Source organism: Gallinula chloropus (genome assembly GCF_964237585.1).
Source record: "Gallinula chloropus genome assembly, chromosome: 1".
Lineage (NCBI taxonomy): Eukaryota > Metazoa > Chordata > Aves > Gruiformes > Rallidae > Gallinula > Gallinula chloropus.
The window spans coordinates 139,005,379-139,027,924 of record NC_140085.1 but is presented as its reverse complement, the minus strand read 5'-3'; the positions used below and the strand labels follow the sequence as shown (position 1 = coordinate 139,027,924).

Sequence of the window (22,546 nt, the reverse complement as noted above, 5' to 3'; positions counted from 1 at the left end):
ACTTTAATAACTGCTTGTGTGCAAACTACAACTTTAAGCACACTAACTTTTTAAAAAGTTTCATAAAATATTCTATCACATAAATTATGCCTTTTGTATCTTCAGCAAAGTTCTTGTCCTTGTCATTTAATTTAACATCCTTCTTCTAATCCATTTATTTTTATTTGAAGCAGCTAATTTCTCTATACCATGATGATAAATATGCATTTTTCAAAACCTTAAAATTGTCTTAAATTGGACAAATGTGAGGGGTGAAGAAATCTTTGTTTACAGTTTTAAAAAATGTACCTTCTGCCATCAGAGGTTTTAACCAATAGAGAAAGTAAAACCAAAGCTTTTATTCTCATCATACTCTAAAACATGAGCATAACTTTTATGAACAATCAGAACTTAAAGAATTCAGGAATATCTCAGAGATTCCATATGTTTTAAAGGTGACTAACATTTTCAGAATCCTGATTGGAGTAATTTGTTGAAACACAGGCATATTCAGCATTTCATAGCAATTATTTCAATAGCATAATTGATAAATCTTATTAAAATTATGTACATTATCCAATAAACCAATCTTGACTGCAGAAGTATTAAGTTTGTAAATGTACTCTGAAATATAAGAGTAGTGCTAATTTTTTATTAGGAAATTGTGTTTAGAAATATAAAGAGTTTTTGTAACAGTACATGACTTTGGGTTTTTTTGACTTAGTTTTATACTCTCAAGTGTTTGGAGTTCCCTATTTTCTCAAAACAAAACCACAGTAAATAAAAATTTTGGAAAATATTTTTTATTATAAAATGTACAGTATATTGACCTTAATATTATAAAACACTGTAATGTATCAGAGTCTTGTAAAGACCAATAATTTATAAAATGAGACCAAGTTCATTGTTACTCTTTTTAGTCTCATAGTCTGATTTAAAAATATATATAAAATATAAAATGATTTGACTGTAGTGTCCTTAGTAGCTGGAAAAGGTTTGTTTGTACGTTAAGGTAACTAATGTCTGCATGTATTTTTATTAAAATAGGTCACTCTTATTTGCTAAATTAGTCTCTGATTTCAAAGAGCTGATAGAAGAATGAGCAGAAAGGTTAGTAATCATATTCTACAAGGCTAGATTATGTAAAAGCGCTGCAGGGTATAAAGAAAATTACGTTTTACTAAAGCACTTCTATCACTGCAGCTGAACCATTAATACTTCTTTGGTACTTTTAAGGTGCTTGTTAAAACAAGGAATAGCTTTGGACTATTGACAAAAATAGAGTACTTCAGGTCTCAGATGCTATCAAATAGCACGAAAAAACACACTACACTGTCTTAACAATTTAAAGACCTTTTCCAATGTGTTAAGTCTCCTCAATTTCAGTATGACTACTGCCTCCTTTCATTGCAGGGACATAATATCATACTGAGTACAAAAGCAATGCAGTTTGCATGAAAATAGTTGTTTTTTTCTGCCCTCAGCCTTCCTGGCTTTGTTTGCAAGCCGTACTTTCCTTGCTGCACTCGCTTGGCAGTGACTTGAACTCTAGTATCCAGCCAAAGGCATTTGTTTTAGTGTTAGAATATGTGTACGTATGTTGTTTTCGAATCACTGCCTAGTATATTTTTAGCAGTGCACTTATAGAAGCCCGCATCCCTCTGAGAAGACTGCTGGATGACTAATGACCCCTGAGGGTGGAGGAATTTGTTTCCATACAGACGGGATTGAGCTCCTGTTGTCAGATGTGATTTGTCTGGAAGCTCCCATGTTATTTCTGCTTTAGGAATCCCAATGGCCATGCAGTTCAGTTTTACTGAATTTCCAGGCCTGGCGTAGATGACGGGTGCTGGCTCACTGGTGATCCGGGGAGGATAGGCTATCACGATGACAGGCACGTTCATAACAGAAGTGCCATACTCTGTGGACACCTTGCACAGGTAAGTGCCCCTGTCAAATACAGAAGCCTCACGCACTGTTAGTGAGCCATTCTCCATCAGAGAGAAGCGACCCACAGCCTGGGGAGCATCCAGGACCATCCCATTGGGCAGTGTCCAGGAGATCTGTGTCCGCTGGTTTGCCTGGGTGATGCAGTGGAGCTGCAGAGTTTCTCCATTGATGATGCTGACCAAGTTGTTGTACTGATTGCTGATTTCTGGCCTGAGTCCCACCTTCAGGAAGACCACCCGTTCCACATAACCTCCTGGATTTCTGGCTGTACATCGGTAAGTCCCAGCATCACCAGCAGAAAGGCTGCTGATGTGTAAGATCCCATCCCTCTTGTGGTAAAATCTGTGCAGACGGCTGCCGCTCAGCACTTCAGTGCCATTGGGAAGGATCCAGCTCATACTGGGCTTGGGATTCCCCTGGACTGAGCAGTTCAAATTGATGCTGTGTCCAGCAATGGCCGTAATCCTTTCACTGACAGGGTCTCTGAAGGAGGGTTTCTCCAAATGGTCTGTGATGAGGAGCTGCACAATCAGTCTTGCTTCCCCTCCTTCATTCCGTCCAATGCATATGAGCTGCACTGCATCTGTCTGCCTCACCTCTCTGATGTCCAAAGTACCATTGCGATGCACCGTGATCCTGTTCCCATAGTAGGGAGCTGGTAGGATCACTCCTTCTGGAAAAGCCCACAGCACCCGTGGAGCAGGGATGCCTTCAGCTTTGCAGTCGATAAGTTTCCGGCTATCCCTGATGGCTGTCTCCCTCACAGATGTTATTGCACTGAGATGACCATTGATTCTGGGAGGCTGAACGTTAACGTGGATCCACACAATTTTCCGATCTTCTCCAGCACTGTTCCGCACTACGCAAGTATAGTTACCACTGTCAGATCTTTGGGCCTTTTGGATGAGGAGTGTACCATCCCTATACACCTGGTATTTGTCAGATAGGGCAGGAATGGGCCTGTTTGTTGGGGAGAGCCAAGTCACTTTGGGAGTGGGTTCCCCTTTGGCTTCGCATCCTACTGTGACAACATCACCATAGGGGACATTAATAAGGACGTATGTTTTGTTCCTGATAGTTGGGGGCTCAGCCACTACTTTGACTCGCACCTTCATCTCATCCTTCCCAATCTGGTTCTCAGCATAGCAGGTGTAGTCCCCTTCCTCTCTCAGTCCAACTTCATTGAAATACAGGGTTCCATTGTTGAAGACCACGTATCGCTTTGTCCGGCTGCCACTGTCATCTGACTGCATGAAGGTATTGATCATGCTGCCGTCTGGGAGACCCCAGGAGATCTCTGGGTTTGGCAGACCTGTGGCTACACAATCAACTTTCAGATCCCCTCCATACTTGACTTTGTGGTTATTCTCGTTCTTATGTTCTATTTTTGCTGGTTTCATCATCACATTCACTTTGAGAACCACATAGTCATCCCCGATCTTATTACGGGCCACACACAAATAATCTCCTGCATCTTTATCTGTAACTGAATGGACAACCAAAGTCCCATTGCTGAATACTTTGATTCTGGTCTCCAAGCTACTGTAAAGAAAGAAAAAAGAACAGAACATGAGCTGCAAAATCCCATTTTGGGTATTACTTATTGAGTGAAACCTGCAGAAAAAACCACAGCACATCAACGATACTGAAAAAAGAAGATCATTGCTATTGGTAGATAATTAGATGGTCTGAAATGCCCAAGATACTCTCCACCAAAAGGTTAAATGGAAGAAAACAATTCTACTTGCTTGTAACCAAGCAATTCTACTCTGTTACAGTCAAGAGTTCAGTGGTGGTTTTGAACATTAAGCATCTATAAAATACCAGGTACTAAGCAGTGGAATATTTTACTCTTCTGACTGCATGTACAGTATTCTGCAACATTCAACTACAGGATCTCTGAATGATAATTGCTACACAAACCTATATGGACTGTAATGATTCTGTGCTTATTATGGAGTCTGGCACATTGATCCTCAGCTAAAAGCAAATCAAGATGAGCCACTTCTTCTGGCCTCAGGTAATCTTCAGAACTATCACAAAGAAGCAAAATATTGCTAAGCTTTGAAATATAGAAAAAAATATTTTCAATGTACTAAAAAGCTATTATTCCTTTCCACTTTGCTAAGGAATTGGTGCACTGTGATCAAAACTAATGTCCTCAGTAGCCCCAGCATTCACCCTGAAGATGATCTGCTGGTTTTGTAAAACAGGCCATATAAAGATCATGAGACAAAAAGAAAAATAAAAGTCTTTTATTGCTATTGTTATTTAGCATAAAATTGATTCTGGATTCTGTGCTATCTACAGGCCACATAAATATATTTTGTGTGAGTACAAAAAAATGACTGCATTCATCTATCAAGAAAGTTGTTGATAAGCGTACATTTTAATTTCAGTACATTTCTCATCTGTCAAAGTGTGAGTAATGAGTAATTTATAGAGCAGAAATTAGGTTTTCAGCAAAATCTCAGAACAGTTCTTGTAGTTTTGGAGAAGTGATGTTTTACTTGGCGTCATAAATATTGGCAAAGGGATAGTATTAAGCATTTATACGCAAACTGGGTTTGCACAGACCTTATTGCAAGGTGACATCTATTTATACAACAGTGTTAAAATGATCATGCTTACTTAAATCATTACAACATTATTTCTTTGCCCCGTATTTATAGTGTATAATGATTTGTAGAAGAGATAAACAACACTCAGTGATCCCATTTCTCCCAGGGAATAAAAGCAGGCACTCTGTGCAAACTAGGCATGTTGGGATAAGCAATACACTAGTTGTATATTTTAATTTTGCCACTGGAGTTTTTACATTTACAAGTGGCTGTAATGTACAAATTGTGGCAACTTATCCTAAATACCTGAAGCTGACTTTTCAAAAGTACGATAGTTTACAAGGAAATTAGTTGAAGTTATGACTTTGCTATCTTTTGAAACAATTTCAAATTCTTCCTTAAGGATGTGGGGCCTCATTCAAAACTCCCAGAAGTAAAAAATTATACTTGTACAGATATGGATGGTCTTTTTTCCAATTTCATCTAAACCATAATTTAGTTGTGACACCTCAGATAGAGATTTACCTGTGTAGGGAATCAATCATCCTTTTAGAAGGCAACCTCCACAATATCCGAGGCCAGGGGTCACCAGAAGCACTACAGTCCAAATGCAGGATGCTGCCGTATGTTACATCGGTCCTCTGAGGAGAGCTCCCGGTGATCTTGGCATTAGAGGCATGCTTCTTTACTTGGAGTTGTACTGTTCTCCTGGCAGCTCCCACCATGTTAGCAGCAATGCACTCGTAGGTCCCACTGTCCTTGGGGGAAACATTGCGAATATAAAGAGTTCCATTGGGAAAAACAAATAAATTCCCGTTGACAAACTGGGAAGGTCGGATTTGCGTGCCATCGAAGACCACCCAGCGGATGCTGGGAGAAGGTGCTGCTTTGGCAGTGCAGTGGATGTTAATGCTGCTGCCAAGGGGCAAGGAAATGTTCTCTTGCCTGTCCTGCTGGATGATAGGGGGCAAGGCTGCAATGTGCAGCCTCACTGCAATGCTGTCCGCTCCCGCGGCATTGCTCGCTACGCATTTGTAAACTCCCCGGTCTGAAAAAGTTGCTTGCTTGATAGACAAGGTTCGATTTTCATGGAGCATTATCCTGCTTTCTGTGGTGGTTACAGTCTGCAGAATCTTCCTATCTGGGAAAATCCATGAAATATGTGGGCTTGGGGTCCCACTAGCCTGACATTCCATTGCTATAGTCTCTCCAAAATAGACTGTGACATCTCGGTAGCGGGAAAGTAAAATTTTGGGCTGGTGGGCTACAACTGTGAGCACAATGACCATCTTATCTATGCCATGCAGGTTCTGAGCTGTGCACAAATACTGTCCACGATCCTGAAGTTGAACATTTCGGATGAGGAGGGTACCGTTTTTCCAGACTTCAAACCTTTGTAACCTGGTGTTGGCTGTCATTATGGCTCCTGTGAAGGTGAGAAGAGAGGAGAGGAGAGGAGAGGAGAGGAGAGGAGAGGAGAGGAGAGGAGAGGAGAGGAGAGGAGAGGAGAGGAGAGGAGAGGAGAGGAGAGGAGAGGAGAGGAGAGGAGAGGAGAGGAGAGGAGAGGAGAGGAGAGGAGAGGAGAGGAGAGGAGAGGAGAGGAGAGGAGAGGAGAGGAGAGGAGAGGAGAGGAGAGGAGAGGAGAGGGAAAAGGAAGAGAAGGGAGGTAGGGTGGAAAGGAAAAGGAAGGGAAAGGAAGGGGAAGGAAGGGAGGAAGGGAGGGAGGAAGGGAGGGAGGAAGGAAGGAAGGAAGGAAGGAAGGAAGGAAGGAAGGAAGGAAGGAAGGAAGGAAGGAAGGAAGGAAGGAAGGAAGGAAGGAAGGAAGGAAGGAAGGAAGGAAGGAAGGAAGGAAGGAAGGAAGGAAGGAAGGAAGGAAGGAAGGAAGGAAGGAAGGAAGGAAGGAAGGAAGGAAGGAAGGAAGGAAGGAAGGAAGGAAGGAAGGAAGGAAGGAAGGAAGGAAGGAAGGAAGGAAGGAAGGGAGATAAAGTCAAAGGTTTTAAGACATACTTTGTTGCATTGAAAAAGTCTTATGTAAGATTTTAGATTTACTTAACACCAACTACAACTTCAGATGGATCATGTGACATCTTCTGACACTCTCCATAGCTCAAAGTAGTCTTCCTGAATGCAGAACTAACCATGTTAGCTTGCAAGCCTGTACAGTGTGGGAACTTCTAAGGGCATTATGCTTTAGGTTTCCTCTTAAATCTTTACATAATTTCTTAGGACATAGTCAAAAATGTTGTCATCATAAATTCTAACTGCTGGGAATAACTGCTATTCCCCCTTAAAAAAATAAACTCATTAATTAGTAGAGGTTTTCTTTTACTACAGTAAAGTTATTGCTAAGTTATTTTTACCTGTAATGATTAGTTGCTATTAGTCACATTTATCTATAACGATTAAGAGACAGAAAATATTCTTTATTTTTTTTAACTATTCCTGCAACTATGTTACATTTCTATGCAACAACCCAAGTATCTGTAGCCTTTAAAAAATGTGTATAAGAATATATTTTTCATTGTCTTACCTGTAGAGACTTTTGTCCAAGTAAGAAAAGGCTTGGGTTCCCCCACTGCATCACAAGGGATAAAAGCATCTGTTTCAGCAAGCACAGATATGCTCTGAGACCCTTTTGTGATAATTTTGGGTCTTTCTCCATGTATCCTGAAATTAGGGGAAGGCTGAATGACAGTTGAATTGTGTGGCTTAATGCCTCCCACATGAGGTACAGACTGAACTTTTTGATGACGATGATGGACATTTTTGAAAGGATGAGCTGTAGTGGATATTTGTGGTTTTGTGTGCTGAAGGGCTGGAGGGGTAATCTTCAAAATCGCTGGTGGTGGTGATGTGGTGGTTGTGGCATGTGGCATTGGAGGCACTGGAATAGCTGTAGCTTTCTGCAATGAAATCCTAGTAGGGGAGACCTGGACAACCTTCTTCTCATTTGTGTCTTTTGGGACTTGCTGACTAGGGACCACTGGTTTAGGATGCATATTTAAGTGAGGGAATATCCTTGTTCTGTTGAAAAGGAATGGCATTCTGGAACTGGGATAATAGGGGATCCCTTGACTTGGTTGTCTCCCTGGTGTGCCTCTGTTATCTGGAACATAGTTATTTCCAAAAAATCTTGAATTAATATTGTATCTGTTCTGACCTTGATTACTGAACTTGCTTGCACTGAACGAATTTGTTTTGTGAAATGGAGAAGCCTGTGTTGGGGGAGTTGTTTCTCTCTGAGAGGCAAAAGGTTTTTTGTCCTGGATGGTATGTGCTGCATATGCTGTTATCTCTGGTTTGTTTGTGTAGTGAAGAGGCTGATTTGTTATAAAATAGCGCAATGAACCTTGTGTTACAATATATGGAGGCTTCACTGTGCCTCTTACTGGAACATGCTTTGGAGGCACAACTGGCAGTCGATGGTTTAGGCTCGGTATCATTCCAGAGGGTGAATGGGGAAGGTTTGGATTTAGCAGTAAACTGTTGTTTGACTTGCTACTATACATCTCTTTAAATTGCTCCTCTTTTGACTGTATGCTGATCCTGTTTTGGCCAGAGGAAGTAGTAGGATATACCTTCTGTCTTGAGCTTACCACCATTTTGTCACCATCTGCTTCAAGTCGCGTTGTTTCTGAGAGCCTCTCTTGATTGAAGGCATTACTTTCCTGGGTGGTGTACTGAATAGAAGGATGTGAAGTGCTTGAAATGGAAGGGGGAAGACTGGCAAGTTTTATAAATGGAAGGAAGGCAGTGGATGTAGCTGGTGGCTTTCCAGTTGTTTGCAAAGTGGGATCATGATGAAATGCAGGTGACACAATGTCCTTTTTATCCAAGGAAGATATCTTTGTTTCAGACTGAGAAGCAACAGATTTCTTAGTTTCTCTAAGTGGAAAAGTCTGAGTTTTTGTGGTGCTGAAGGAGGAGGACAAAGTAATCATCTCATATTGCTGAGGTGGCTTAGTTACTGCTGATGTTTCTAAAGATACCACGGGCTTCCATAGCCCTTTTGAAGCTGAGAAGTCCTTAAAAATTTCCACTGTGCCAACAGGAGTATTTAAGTTAGTCACAGTGGGATATATCAGGTGGAATGTTCCAGCAGTTGTTTCATTAACAACAACTTCTGAGTCAAATAGGATACGCTCTTCTTGTGGTTCTGGAATTGTAGATAGCGTAAAGCTGTTCATATGCTCAGTTGTTGTGCTTGATTGTTCTGCCTTATTACCTGTAATTTTCAAATCTGCTTTAGTGCCCCTCTCCTCAGCCAGACTGTCTAATGGGTGGTATGTTGGCACTTCGCTTCGGTCTGGTTTCAGAGGTGTGCTTGACTCCTTCGTGGGAACTGCGTCATGGACAACAGACGATAAAGTCTCGATAGGTGCAGTCACTGGAAGTGCCAAGGTTTCAGGAGCAGCAAAGGGTATCATATGTTTTGCTCCAGGTGGTGAAGCAGTAGGCCTAAAGATGGAAGTTGTGACCACCTCCCTGATTTCGGTAATTTTCTCTAAGACAACCGGGTCAGTAACTAGTGAAGGAGAGTATTCCATATGCTCCTCTTTCTTAGTCTGCATGTTGACATTGCTTCTAAGATCAGGACTTTCAAGAGTTGCAGAAGTTTTGGTCACAGTTTTAACTACAGGTGTTCTTGGAATGACAGGCATTGCTTCTGTGGTTAAAACAACAGGGGGGAAAGGCTTTGGTCTTTGTCGGATTCTGTTTGGTCTCAATCTTCTTCTCCCATAAGGTCTTTTTCTACCATGTTGAGTAACAAGTGAAGGCATGGTCTTTCTATAAGTCGTTGTTGTTGTGGCCACAGTGGTCAATCTACTGATGGAAGAAGCAGCTTTTATTCCCTCTGATGTTTCATGAGGAGTATTAGTATTCGGGAAAGTGATTCTGAGATCTGTTTTTGGAGTAGCCAGGTTTCTATGTTCTCCCTGATAATTCTCTGCATAACTGCTGGACATGCTTTTCTGAGTCACTGCATTCCTGTGGAACTCAGGTTCTTCCTTGCTCTGAACCCTGATGGGTGTGACAGCTGCAAGGCTTGTACTTAAGTCTGCCATTTTTGTCTGACCTGTGGGTAAGTGTTTGTGCTGGTATATGAAGTCATTGCTCTTTTCAGTAACAAACAGAGAAGAAGATGAAGAAATAGTAGTGGTGCCTACAGGATCTGTGGGGATGATCTCATCCAGCTGAGAAGGTGTTAAAGTTACGGTGTCAACCCTCACTGGGTCTGCTTCATTTACCTTCACACTTGTCTCCAAGACACTATCAAGATCCACAGTCCGAGATTCAGCTAAGACAGTAGCATCAAGTGGTAGCTCAGCAAAAGCAGAATTTTCCTCTGATGTAGAAGATGCAGTTCTATCTACATTTTCCACTGTGATTGAAGTGCTCTGAAAATTAGGAGAGCTTGTTGCAGTTTGTCTGGTTAGAGGTTCTTTAGTGACATCATGGATATTTTCTTTGACTACAACTGAATCACTAGTCCTGACATCAAGATGCTGCTGGCCTTGGGGTTCCACAGTTGCAGAGACATCAGTCAGATATGGATCCAATACAGGGATTTCTACAGAGTATATACTTGCAGGTGTTTCTAAAGCTCTGTGGTCAGAGAAGGGTTCAGTTTCTGACCTTGTTAATACGGATTGGACTGAAAATGCTTTAGTGTTGTGGGAAACAGTGACTGAGAATGGCTCATCTTCCCCTACAAGTGATGCATCAGCAGAGGAATCTATCCCCTCAGCTCCTGTCTCTGAAGGTGGAGGGCTAGGTACCGGATAAGGGACTGGAGTAGTTTTCTGCATGACCGATGGCAGTGCAGTTGTTAAAGAAGTAGAAGTAGCTGCTGTTGTTCTAGGAAGATTCTTCCCACGGACCTTTGCCAAAATGTCAGCCCAATGCTGTGGATTAATCTGCTTGCTTGCCATATTAATTCTCCTTCGAGATTCAAATACTCGCCGTCCTTCTGCAACATTGCTGTCTTGGGTTCTATCAGTACTTTTCCAGAGTTTCATTTTCCTTCTGCCTTTCTTCCCCTTTTTAATTTGAGCCTCTGGCACATGGTCATTTTTTTGCTTGAAGGATACTTCCCGGTCTTTCAGGTGGTTCTTTCTTCGTGGGAACTCATCCACCCCTCCTGCCCCTGATCCCCCTCCATCATCTAGAATCCGCCCTCTTGTTTTTGAGAAACTTTTTGAGCCTGGGCGCTTTTTCAGTTTTATCCTTTTAAATGACCTGTCAGACACCATTTTATTTACTGTGACCCTTACAGCAAACTGATCTGATCCCTGCTGATTGACAGCCACACACCTGTAATGGCCACTGTCACTGACATGGCTTTTTGGAATAAGCAAAGTACCATTGTCCAACACATACCCTTTTGATGAGTTTGATAAATCATTGAGGACCTGGCTGTTTGGAAGAATCCAGCTCAATTGAGGCTCTGGGATGGCAACTGCATTGCATGGCAAAACTATTGGATCTCCAACATTTTTTTCGACTCTCACTATGTCTGAATCAGCAACCTGAATAGCTGGAGGCTGCACCAGAAGTCTGTAAGCCATTATGTCCACATCATCTCTCACCTGGGCAACGCAGTGGTACAAACCACCATCAGTGTAAGTCACTGCTTTGATTATTAGCTGGCCACTACTGAGAATGGAAAACCTGCTGTCTTCCTGATTAAACGGGGCCTGCAGTTTAGTCCCATCTGGAAAGAGCCACTGAACAGAGGGGCTCTCAGAGGCTTTCACGTTGCAGCTCAGCTGACACTCTGACCCTTCCACCACAGTCTGTGCTGTCCTTGTGCTCTGGTCTTGCTCTATCATTACCCAGCTTCTCTGCTGCCCGGTGTCTTTGGTGTGAATTGTCTGAGAAAAAGCAGTAGAAAAAGAGAGCACCACTTTTTTCCCTGTGCTCTGGCGCCTATTTAATTGGATATTTACAAGAGGCTGCATCACCCAGGAAGGCTCAGCCAGTATTTGAGCTTTTACGCCTGTGTAGTAAAGAGCATCATAATCAGAGCCTTGCCTATAACAATAGCTTATTTTAGGCTCTTTGCTGAGCATCAGTTCCCTCTCTAATTTGACGGGTACCTCACTGTAATAAGCTATAAGCTTCCATAGTTTTTCATAGTTTTCTCGATTCATTGGACATTCCAAATCCAGTGAAACTGTAGCATTTATATCAATCTCCTGAGGCTGGATTTGATTCCACTCAATTTTGGTAGAGCCTGTTGGTTTTTTGATTTCACAGTTCAGGTGGACTACATTGCCATGCTCATCAGTCATATTTAGAGTAATGTTCCATGGAGAGGACTTAAGATCTTCTAGAGGGATTTCGTAACTGTCACTATCTTCTTCCTCTTGAGTGCTGCTATTCTGCCTCAGTGAGGACTGAATGAAAGGTTTCTTACAGGGAATGTCTTTCAAGTTTTGAATATCTTCTTTCTGTAGCTGTTTTGGGCTGTTGCACTTAGCACAGAGCTGTCCCCCTTCATAGGCTTTGTCCTTTTTGCATTTCAAAACACCTGCAAGAAAAAATAAAAGGGGAAAAAAAAGACAGATAAGCTGCAGAACTCTCTTGCAGAGATAGAGAACTCTCAGAAGTGTGAGATGGATGTCAGGAGGAGCACATTATGCCCCATGACACATAAGGTGAAGCTTTTAAAATGGCACCTCCTTGTTTTGACAATAGAATGGGCACCTGATTCTCAAGTTGACCACAATTTCTTCTGACCTTAATGAGAGGATTGAATACTCCATCCTTCTGAAAATGAGATTGAGTGCCTTTGAATACAATGCTTAGAAATTGAGAGTGTTCAGAGCAACATTTCAAAAGAGACTAAAAAGCTATTCTGTGTCAAAAAGTCTGCCTCTGCACAGTGACAGCCTACCCATCTAATCTGTGGACCAACTTTCAAAAATGTAGTGTTTACCTGAGAAATACTGGACTTTCTCATTAAATAATCCAGGAAGCATTTTATTTTTCTCTATTCATTAACAGTACAGACCATGCACAAAACATTCTACTGTAGCTACCAAAACTGGCTGACTAGTTCCTGCACTTACAAGCTATTTGTCACTAGGAAAAAAAAAAAGCCACTTCTTCCTTGTCCTCTGAAATAACTGTAAACTTTGTAATGATAAAATAAAAATTAAAACAGAGAAGGAGCCCTAAAACAGCAAACAGAAGACTCTTGTCTGCAAAACAAGTCTATTACATTGTTCTGCTAACTAGAATGTCAAATGTTGCTAACATATTTATCTGGGAAACATGTTGTGAATACAATGTATCCCAGTTATTCTAGGAATGTGTCATGCTGAACACTCCTGACGAATGAGGGATCTTTGAATGAATGAACAGTATACATGTCAGTTATAAAGCAAAATGCTAGGGGAAGGGGAAAAGAGTAGCAGAATTTCATGTCATTTTTTCAATTGGAAAATATATACTCTGTCAGTCTGACAAAAACATTTTCTTGAGAAGTTCTTACAAATGGAATAGTTAACTGATCCAGTCTATTACTTTCAGATTCAACTATGAGGTTTCAAAGATGAAAAGCACACTTCATGACGAACTGGCCCACAATTAACATGGCAGTGACCACATTTGTGACCAACTGGTGATCAGATAAACAGTGGCCACACTGGTAGTTTATGAAACAGCACTTCTATAAATCTGTGTGGACAGAATTGCCAAAGAAATTAATGTTATAGTGAGGTAAAGGTACAAAATCTGTCACACATGAAAGCGCCATGGATAAATTCTTTTTAAAAAACAATCACTACTGTTGTAGAGTAAAAAGGTGTCATGGTTTAACCTGCCAGGCAGCTAAACACAAGTTGTCTACTAACTCCCCACCCCACAGTGGAATGAAAGAGAGATTTGGAAAAAAAGAAGAACTTGTGGATTCATACAAAACCAGCTTAATAGGACAGAAAAGGAAAACAATTATCATCATAATTTCTATAAGTATGTACAAAGGAAGTGCTGAATAACATAATCGCCCACCAACTGCTCTCTGATGCCCAGCTTGTTCCCTAGACATGGCACTCCCCAGCTAACTCCCCCAGCTTAAATACTAAGCATGACATCATATGTGAAATATCCCTTTGGCCAGGTTGACTCAGCTCTCCTGGCTGTACCCCCTCCCAGCTTCTTGTGTACCTCCTGTAGAAGGATCATGCCTCCTCCCTGTCAGGGCCTGAGCAGCTTAAAAATCCTTAATTGTAATCACTGCTTAGCAACAACTAAAGCATCAGTGTGTTATCAACATTATTTTCATCCTAAAACTAAACCACAGCACTATACCAACCACTAGGAAGAAAATTAACTTTATCCCAAATGAAACCTGGAGAAAAGGGATTTCATTTGAATAAAAATGGTAAACAGCCAACGCTGTTCAAGGAAGGAAGGGTCATCTAATATTTCATTTTATAACTTACACAGCAACATAAGTCCATTTATTAGACATTTGGATCAAGGACAGGATGTAAATATATTAATATTTAAGATAGCTAAATAAATTACTTAAGTTAGATGCCTCAAATACCACTTCAGTCAGGAACACTTATATTACATGTTTAAGTATCACACACTCATAAAAGTATGGTCCTAAGGGCAAAACTGCAATGAATTACATACTCTAAGTTTACAAGACACACCATCATCTACCACAGACACACTTGTAACTCCTGATTCATCTGACACATTTTCAGTTATAATTAAAGACTATATTCCCTCTTAAAATTTTAGCAGCAGCTCCTCTAGATCCTTCTGGCCTACTACAGTAAGCACTTAGCTACCTGAGAGGGGGCATTGGTGACCTGAGATGCCGCGATTCAAAAACTGACATTCAAAGCTAGATGATCTTTAAAGTCCCTTCCAACTCAAACCCTTCTGTGATTCTATGATTCTAGTATATTGCTTCTGTACATGACCAGAATTTCCAACTAAGCAGGGTGACATTTATCTCACATCTAAGCCCAAAGATAGACCAGTTATACTAGGGAAAAAAAATCAGGATTATAGGTGTTATCTGAAGATAAAATAGATATGCTCCATCACAAAAGGAAGTTGTGGTCAGTGAATAAACATAGATAGACATGAAGGATGCATGAATATTACTTAACAGTCCTGGAATTAATAGCATCAAAGTTAAAAGACTGAACAAGCAACTCTGAAATCTGATTTCCGTTCCTTCCTTAGCCAAAGAAATCAAACTCCAGTCTCCCTGCCTTCCACAAGAAGACATAGTTACTAGCTTTGTTGGTTGAGAACGATTGCTAGCTCTTAGTCAAAGGTGTATTACTGTGTAAAGGAGCATACAAACAGGTTATAACCTATCTCCTCCTTCCATTTATAATCTTTACTATCACTTTTTCTGTCTTGAATGTAGTGGCTAATTTCTTTGTTGTTGATATTTAGCTAACAGCACACAACTGTTCCTTCTTTACTCTGCTTTCTAAATATTGCATTTATTGAACGGTAACAGAACATAATGTAAGTAATAATACTTAAGAAATAACAAAAATATTCATATGCAGAATAGGAAAAAAAAAGATCTAAGGTTATGAGTTGAAGAAGCACTGGTATTTTTGCTCTTACCTCCAGAAACTTCATTCCATTCAAGAAGCCACTTTAAGTTGCAGTCACAGGCCCATGGATTCCCATGAAGGTAAAGATTCTCCAGCAGTGACATACCTTGAAACATCCCTGCAGGCAAGGTCTTAAGAGCATTTTCAGATAGGTAGAGGTGTCTTACTGTTGAGAGTTTGAAATAATCAAGGACCATAAAGGTTGAAAAGGTGTTGGGGTGAAGCTGCTGGAGCAAATTTCCTTCTAAGTGGACCAGTCTCAGAGAAGTTAATCCATTAAAAGCATTTGGATGAATAAACTCAATTCTGTTGTGGTCCACGTGTAGTCTCATTAAACTTGAAAGTCCTTGGAGAGTTTGGCCAGTTATGACTTTCAATTTATTGTAACTAATTTTAAAAACCTGAGGGGAAAAAAAGAATAAAAATAAAAGAGATTAATTTCAGGGTTTGATCTAAATACAAACAGAATAGCAAGCATGCAGAATGCCTCCCACATTTTGATGTGATGGTCAAAGAGGGAGAATGCAGCTGGATATTAGTTGGCACTATCAAGTATGATAGTTAACAGATTTCCAATGTATTTGGGGTGGGGGGAAATGGTATCTTAATGCTAAAAAAGACACTACAAAACCCACTTATTTTTGTATTCTGTTACTCATCAAGGTTAGGATTCATGAAATTTAGGAAGACCTGAGCATTACCTGTAGAGACACAAGATCTTTCAAAGCACCATTAGGTATATTCTGAATGTCATTTCCATGTATCATGAGCAATTCCAGTTTTGTAAGTCCTGCAAAGGAGTTTTCATATATAGACTGTATACTGTTAAACCTGGAAAAGAAAACGGACATGTGCAGTTACATTTTAAGCACTGACTGACTGTCATGGACTGCAAATGCAAAATTAGTATAACCTAACTTTCAGGAAAAATTGGAGAGACCTTAATGCATTGTCAGAAGGCCAGAAGTTACTGAAACATTTTTACAAGGCCAAATATACTTAGTCCATGTTTACATTAAGATTTCTTTTAACTCAATTTGTAGCACTTCAGCCATAATTTAAGAGTAAGAGCAATAAATAGGCATTTAAGTTCTAATAGTTGTCAGTATGTTTTTCCATGCAGCTCAGTTTATGGAATGTAATAAATGGTAATAAATTAATGGCCTGTAGCCAACCAATGATGCTATGGAGCCTGGCAAACTAGATGGATTGCAATGTTGCCAAAAAAGCATCCAACAATAAACGAATAAAGGTTTGGAGAGAGGACATTAAAAATATTTATCTCCCAAACAGCACAAGAAACAGGAAGACACATCCAGTTTCACTTACTGTTAAAACATGTAATTGGCTATTTCAACTAATAACATAAAAATCTAGGAATTGACCTTTCAATTATATAATTTGAGCCTAGAAATTCCCTTTAGACAAGGAATCCTACAGAAAGCCTACAATTCATTTTTCACTTTGGACACATAAATCAGGATTTATGTGCCTATATGGAAACCTTTTAAGTCTGGCGGCCTAGTTCTGCATTTGGGTTTTCCATACATAGACATTAAACATATGAGCTAATCTGGGCACGAAGTCTCTAAATTAAACATAGAATTTTAAATATTTTTCCTATTTTTAACACTTGCTAGAAAGAAAGAGATGAAGAGTAATTACAATACTTTTAATCTGGAGAAAACAGGTTTGGATCCTTCCCATGCTTTCTATCTCAGGAATCTCACTTTTCTAAAAAATTAGACTACTGTTTTGCTATTTTTAGTAGTAGTACAGATCTACTATGCTTACAGCAGTCATCCCCTTAAATATTTTAACACTGGCCCTTCTAAAAAATAGAAACTTCTCTAGATAAGGCATTTTTTTTCTGAATTATAGCCAGTTAGGAAAATAATCTTTACCTCCTAAATATATAGCATCTTAAAACAGAAATACGGTGGAAGCTATTCTTCAAAATGAAAGAAATGCAACAACAGATAGCTAAGACTATGGCTTCCTGGGATAGGACACATTTTAGATAATGTCACTTTTAGTGATGAATACAAAGATAGGCAAGGGCTTCCATGCTGTAAGTATCAAATCATGTACTTCTATTAAAAAACAATGAAAACACCTAAATAACTTAGAAGCTTACATTCCATTTTACAAAGAAATTTAAGGATGTAATTTGTCATAGAATGTTGATATATGGGAGAGAGACAACTGAATATGTGTGGTTTTCAATGTGGGAGAAGACAGAGGCATTTCTGATTCAAAAATGGCAGGGCAGATTGCTTTAATACAAATTTACTGACTATAAGGGCATTTTGAGATTAAAATGAGATCAATAAAGTGCTGATGGTCAGACATTTTAACTACAGATAAGTTAAGAAACAATCAAGATCCCTAGTGTCAGTCACTGCGTGATGAAATGCAGCTTACAGGCCTCGGGTCAGTTGGGGCCATTTCATACCAATTTCATACCAGGTGGTGAGTCAGCTCTGTTACTGAGCAGAAGAAGACTGTGCCTCTTGTACCAAGACGTGTCACATAATGACTCTATGCAGTGCTTTAGTAATATGCAGCAAACCAACTGTCCCTACTTATCTCACAATCTGATAGACGTGAGTTGGCAATAGCTTGGCAGAAAAAAGCTGAGTTGGAGCTTGAGTAATCTCTCCCCAAAACACTGACACGTGCTTTGGGGCACTTAGGCTTACTGGGAAAAAAAGCAACAAACAAAACAAAACTCCAAAGGCAAAGGAATAACTTTGTTTTTACTGTATTGCTTTGAGATATGCTATATCTCATTGTTCTCCAAAATGCCACCTGCCTACATTATAGAATTTTACTCCTACTATATATATTTTTTACATCAGGTACAAAATTCAACATTTAGTAGAAATCCCACAGTACATTTAATTCAATATAATTTTTTTATACACTACAAAAGGCTTTGTGCAGTATTTGCCAAGAAGAACTGACACTGTGATATGCTGATTTGAAAACAGTAGTAAGCTTTCTTTGAAACACGGGGGATAGACAGAAACTTTCCCCATGCCAGCAACTGCAGTGCTTGAAATACAGCAGCAACACCTTGCAAGTAACTGCCCACCGCTGCAATTCTACTTAGAAAGCACACACAGCTAGCTTTTAAACTATAAAAAAAGGTGGATTTAGGCTGGATATTAGGAAAAAAGTCTTCAATTTGAGGGTGGTGGATCACTGGAACAGGTTGCCCAGAGAGGCAGTGGAGGCCCCATCCCTGAAGATACTCAAGGTTGGGTTTGATAGGGTGCTGAGTGACCTGACCTAGTGAAGATGTCCCTGCTTACTGCAGGGGGGTTGGGCTAGATGACTTCAAAGGTCCCTTCCAACCTAACACATCCTATGATTCTATGACCCCGTCAGTCCGCGTGGGCGCGAAGCCCTCCAGCATTCATGAACCCGTTCGCCACAGACCGCCATACGAACCCGAAATTGATTCTTTCCACGTGTTTCGAAATCCTCGCGGGCACGGCTGCTAAGGACCGGAAGGTGCAGTGGACTTCGGTGGGGAGGTAGCAGGCGCAGGGGTGGGGGCAGGCCAGGGCGGCCGGCGGCAGCCCCAGCCCCAGGATCAGCACCACGGAGAGCGCCCGCGCCGCCGCCCGCTCGCCCATCTTGTCGCCTCCCCTCGCCTCGCTCCTCCTGGGACGTCGGGTGGGTGGGGAAGAGAGAAGAAACGATGACGGTTTAATCCTTTTCAAAAGCTTTAGACGGCCAGAGATGTCTGCAGTCAAGGCAAAGCTCAGTCGGAAAGAGGTTTTGTTTCTTCCAAGTCATCTGCTACTTCAAAGTTAAAATCCTCCCCCATAACTCACTTCTACTACCCTCCTGAGCATCTAACCTACTGAAGTTACAGGCAATACTTCGGGCAGGTTTGTTCTACACTCCAAGGGTAGTACTTGTCTCAACCGAAAACTCGGAGGGAAGCGCCGAGCCCAAGCAAGCTGCCACGGCTCCCTCTGCAGTCAGTGAAAGAAACAATACACCACAGCTCACTTGGAGGTGTGTCATACACAGGATGTATCTTCCGGGTCAGACACCTAGAAACAGTACAAAGCAGCCTCACTGGGTCCCTAATTAGCTAAGTCATCTAGCCTGGTTAATTTTTGGACAGGCTATTAACTTCCAGGAGGGCAAAATCTGTCCGACTGAATCCTATTCATAACGTTTGTGGGAGCTGGCATCGTTGAGAGGGAAAGGGAGTAAGAGAAAGGGTTGTTGTGCCAAAGGCCGGACTCTGCCGCCCGGTGCCGTGCACTACTGTGTGATGTCACGGGTGCAGTCTTAACCAAACGGCAGCTATGAATGACAGAACTGATCAAACTTGGCAGTTTATCCGGAAGCACAGACCTCGGAGGAATTATAAACAAAAAAATTGTATTAATAATCTTGCCATTTCCATCAACACTTAAATGCAGGTTTTCCGAATCTAAATCGGGATGGATGGATGGATGGGCAATTTGAAGACGCACAAGAAAACACAACAGCCTAAGTCCAGATAAATTAATTTTAAATACCCCTATTCTTATCCCTACCACCAGAAGAATTTGAGCTCTTCAGATTAAAGTCATACAAGAATGCAGGCTGCTGTGAGCAGCAGAAATTGAGTGTTCCTGTTCTTGCACAGCAGTGTGACAATAGGAAGGCATTCAGTTCTACCAGACATCATGAGTTCCATTAGCTATTGCTTTTAGCATAAAAGGCAGAGTTTCTCATCCGCTAGCGAGGAGACACGCATTTTTTTCTCTAAGACCATCATGTGCAAACCATTACAGTTCAAAGGAGCGGCTCATGGGGATGAAGAGCTTTGTCAAATATCTGCGGTCAAGTTAATGGGACGTTTACCATTCTTTACAAGACAAATAGCTTTTAATTTGCCTAAGAATTCTCAGGTGCTCTTTTCCTTAATGCCCTCTTCGACGAAATCTCCCTGTAAAACCCATCCTACCCATTTCAGCTCCTTTGGGGAGGGGGAACCGCGTTTCCTTACGGGCTGCTGCTTCTCCCCGAGGGTAGGGCGGGGAAATTGAGGTGGCTCATCTGAGGGGCTGGGGAAGATTGTGCCGGGGGGGGGACCTAGGCGTGCCCCGCCCGGGTGAGGAACACCGACGCCCGGGTGCGGCTCCTTCGACCCTCGAGCCGACGCCGCTCCTCAGAGCTGCGGCCGGAGAAACCCCGCGGGGCCCGGGCGAGGCCGCACCGGCTCCGACCGCCCCGCGGCGCCCTCGAGTGACCGCCCCGCGGCGCCCGCCACTGGCTGCCGCCTCCCGCCGCCGCGCAGCGCGTCGGACACCGGGTCGCTGCTCCGCCACCGCCTCCGCCGCTGGGGCGCGGCTGCGGAGGGGCGGCGGAGGCGGTGGCAGCCTGCCGGGAGGCGGGGCGCGGGGCGGGGCCCGGGGCAGCGGCGCTGCCCCCACGGCTCCTCGCGTGGACCGCACCCGCCCCGCGGGGAGGTTTGCGTGGGGCTGGAGGGGGTGGTGGGTCAGGTCCCGAGCCGCGCTGCTCCTCTCCTCCCCTCCGCCCCGTCCCGCGGCCTCGGTGGAGGGGGCCGGGAAGGAAGCGCCGTTCCCCCCCCATCCGTGGGCTGCTTTTTTTCACCGTACCGGCGGGCAGATGCTTCCCATTAGGGAAGAATGTCCCCGTCGGGCTGAGCGACAGGACCGGACGGGCTGAGGGCGGACGCCGCCTCCCGCCAGGCACCCGCCCTGCTCCCCTCCGCCTCCAGCACAGACCCGCCAGGCAGCCCCTCACCCCTTACCCCTCTTCCCCCCCCAAACCACCGCTCCCCATCCGGGCCCCGACAGCCGCAACCGGCCGTGCGCGGGCTTCTTACCTGCGGCCGGGCGCGGCGGACTCAGCAAGCGCTGCCCGCTGCTCCCATGCCCCCGGGGGGCTGCGGGCTACCGGTGGCGCGGAGCGGCGCGGCGGGCGGGCAGCGGCTACCTTGCTCCCGGCCTCCCCTCCGGCACTGGGTCGCCGAGGCTCATGGCAGCCCACAGCAGCCCCCCTCGACGCCGCCTTAGGACTCCTCATCGCCCGTCATCCTGCGGGATTCGCCGCCCTGGATGGGTCCCACCGAAAAAGCATAAGCGAGGCGCGGCAGCCGGGCAGGACACCGTTCCGAGGTGTTGGTTTTTTAATCACTGTTTACTGTCTCTGAGCGCTCGCCCTCTCTGGGTGCCCCACGTCCCCGCGGGAAAGTCGGGGCGCCGGCAGTCCCTCAGCCCCGGCGGGAGCCGAGCGCGTCGCTCCGGGCGCTAAGGGAACTCCGCGGGCGAGCGGACGGTCGGTCGGTGCCGGCGGTTCCTCGCCGCTTGCCGGGCTGGCTGGGCGCGCAGCTCCCGCGGCAGCAGCCTCCCGCCTCTCGCCGCGGCATGGGGACGGGGTACGCGGGGTGCCGAGGCTCCGCGCTCCGCCCGCCTCTCCGTGCCGGGCGCTGTGCAGGGGAAGGGCGCGGCGGAGCGGCTCCTCTTGCGGGATGGACGGCCCCTCCGCGGGGGAGGGGGGCTGCGGGCGGGCCCGCGCCAGGGGGGCGGGAGGGCGGGAGGTAGGAGGTGGGCGCCGGAGCCGGCCGGGGGAGCCGCGGGAGGTACGGCGGCAGTGGTGGAAGTTGAGCCCGCGGCTGAGTCCGGGACCTGAAGCTCACGGAAAGTTTGTTCCTGGGAGCTGGGCGGATCCGGCACCCTTGAAACGCGCCGATGTGCAGCTTTTCAGCCTTGAGAAGAGAAGACTAAGGGGGGACCTAATTAAAGTCTATAATTATCTGAAGCAGGGGATGCAGGGGGAATCAGCCAGCCCCTTCTCAGTGGTCTGTGGGGACAGGACAAGGGGCAATGGCTGCAAGTTGGAGCACAGGAAGTTCCGCACCAACATGCAGAAAAACTTTTTCACAGTGAGGGTGACAGAGCCCTGGGACAGGCTGCCCAGGGAGGTGGTGGAGTCTCCATCTCTGGAGATATTCAAGACCCGTCTGGACGCCTATCTGAGTGATATGTCCTGGGGAGCTGCTTTGGCGGGGGGGGTTTGGACCCGATGATCTCTCGAGGTCCCTTCCAACCCCTACAATTCTATGATTCTATGATTCTCCACGTTGTGCGCTCATGGGCACACACACACAGAGCTCATGTAATCCCCAGGCTGGACCAACCAGTCTGGATTTCCTGTTCTTTCAGTGGTAGAGGGGTCCCATCAGTGCGCAGCGGGCAGTCCGTCCGCAGTGTCCTCTGGCACTGTGTCCTGCCTGCCAGTGAAAAGTCCTGCATCAGACTCGAGGGGAGACAGGTAAATAAATACATGTGGGCAGGAAAAAAATAACCTCAGAACTGGAATGGAGAGACAATGGTGGCAATACAGGAAAAGGAAGCAACCAGTAACACAATGAACTGGACTGAATGTAGACTCAGTCATGAATTGCCTTTTACC

General features: G+C 43.9%; 1 protein-coding gene across 1 annotated transcript; it reads right to left on the bottom strand.

The window, feature by feature from the left end:
- Positions 1–1,462: 1,462 nt before the first annotated feature.
- MXRA5 (matrix remodeling associated 5) lies at positions 1,463–21,157 on the bottom strand (the record flags this gene model as incomplete). The annotated part of the gene is made up of 7 exons (XM_084270241.1): positions 1,463–3,471; positions 5,016–5,916; positions 7,021–12,024; positions 15,105–15,495; positions 15,796–15,925; positions 18,551–18,766; positions 20,958–21,157. 7 exons carry the CDS (start codon positions 21,155–21,157, stop codon positions 1,560–1,562), a joined length of 8,754 nt encoding a protein of 2,917 aa, XP_084126367.1. The 3' UTR covers positions 1,463–1,559.
- Between the last annotated feature and the right edge of the window lie 1,389 nt (positions 21,158–22,546).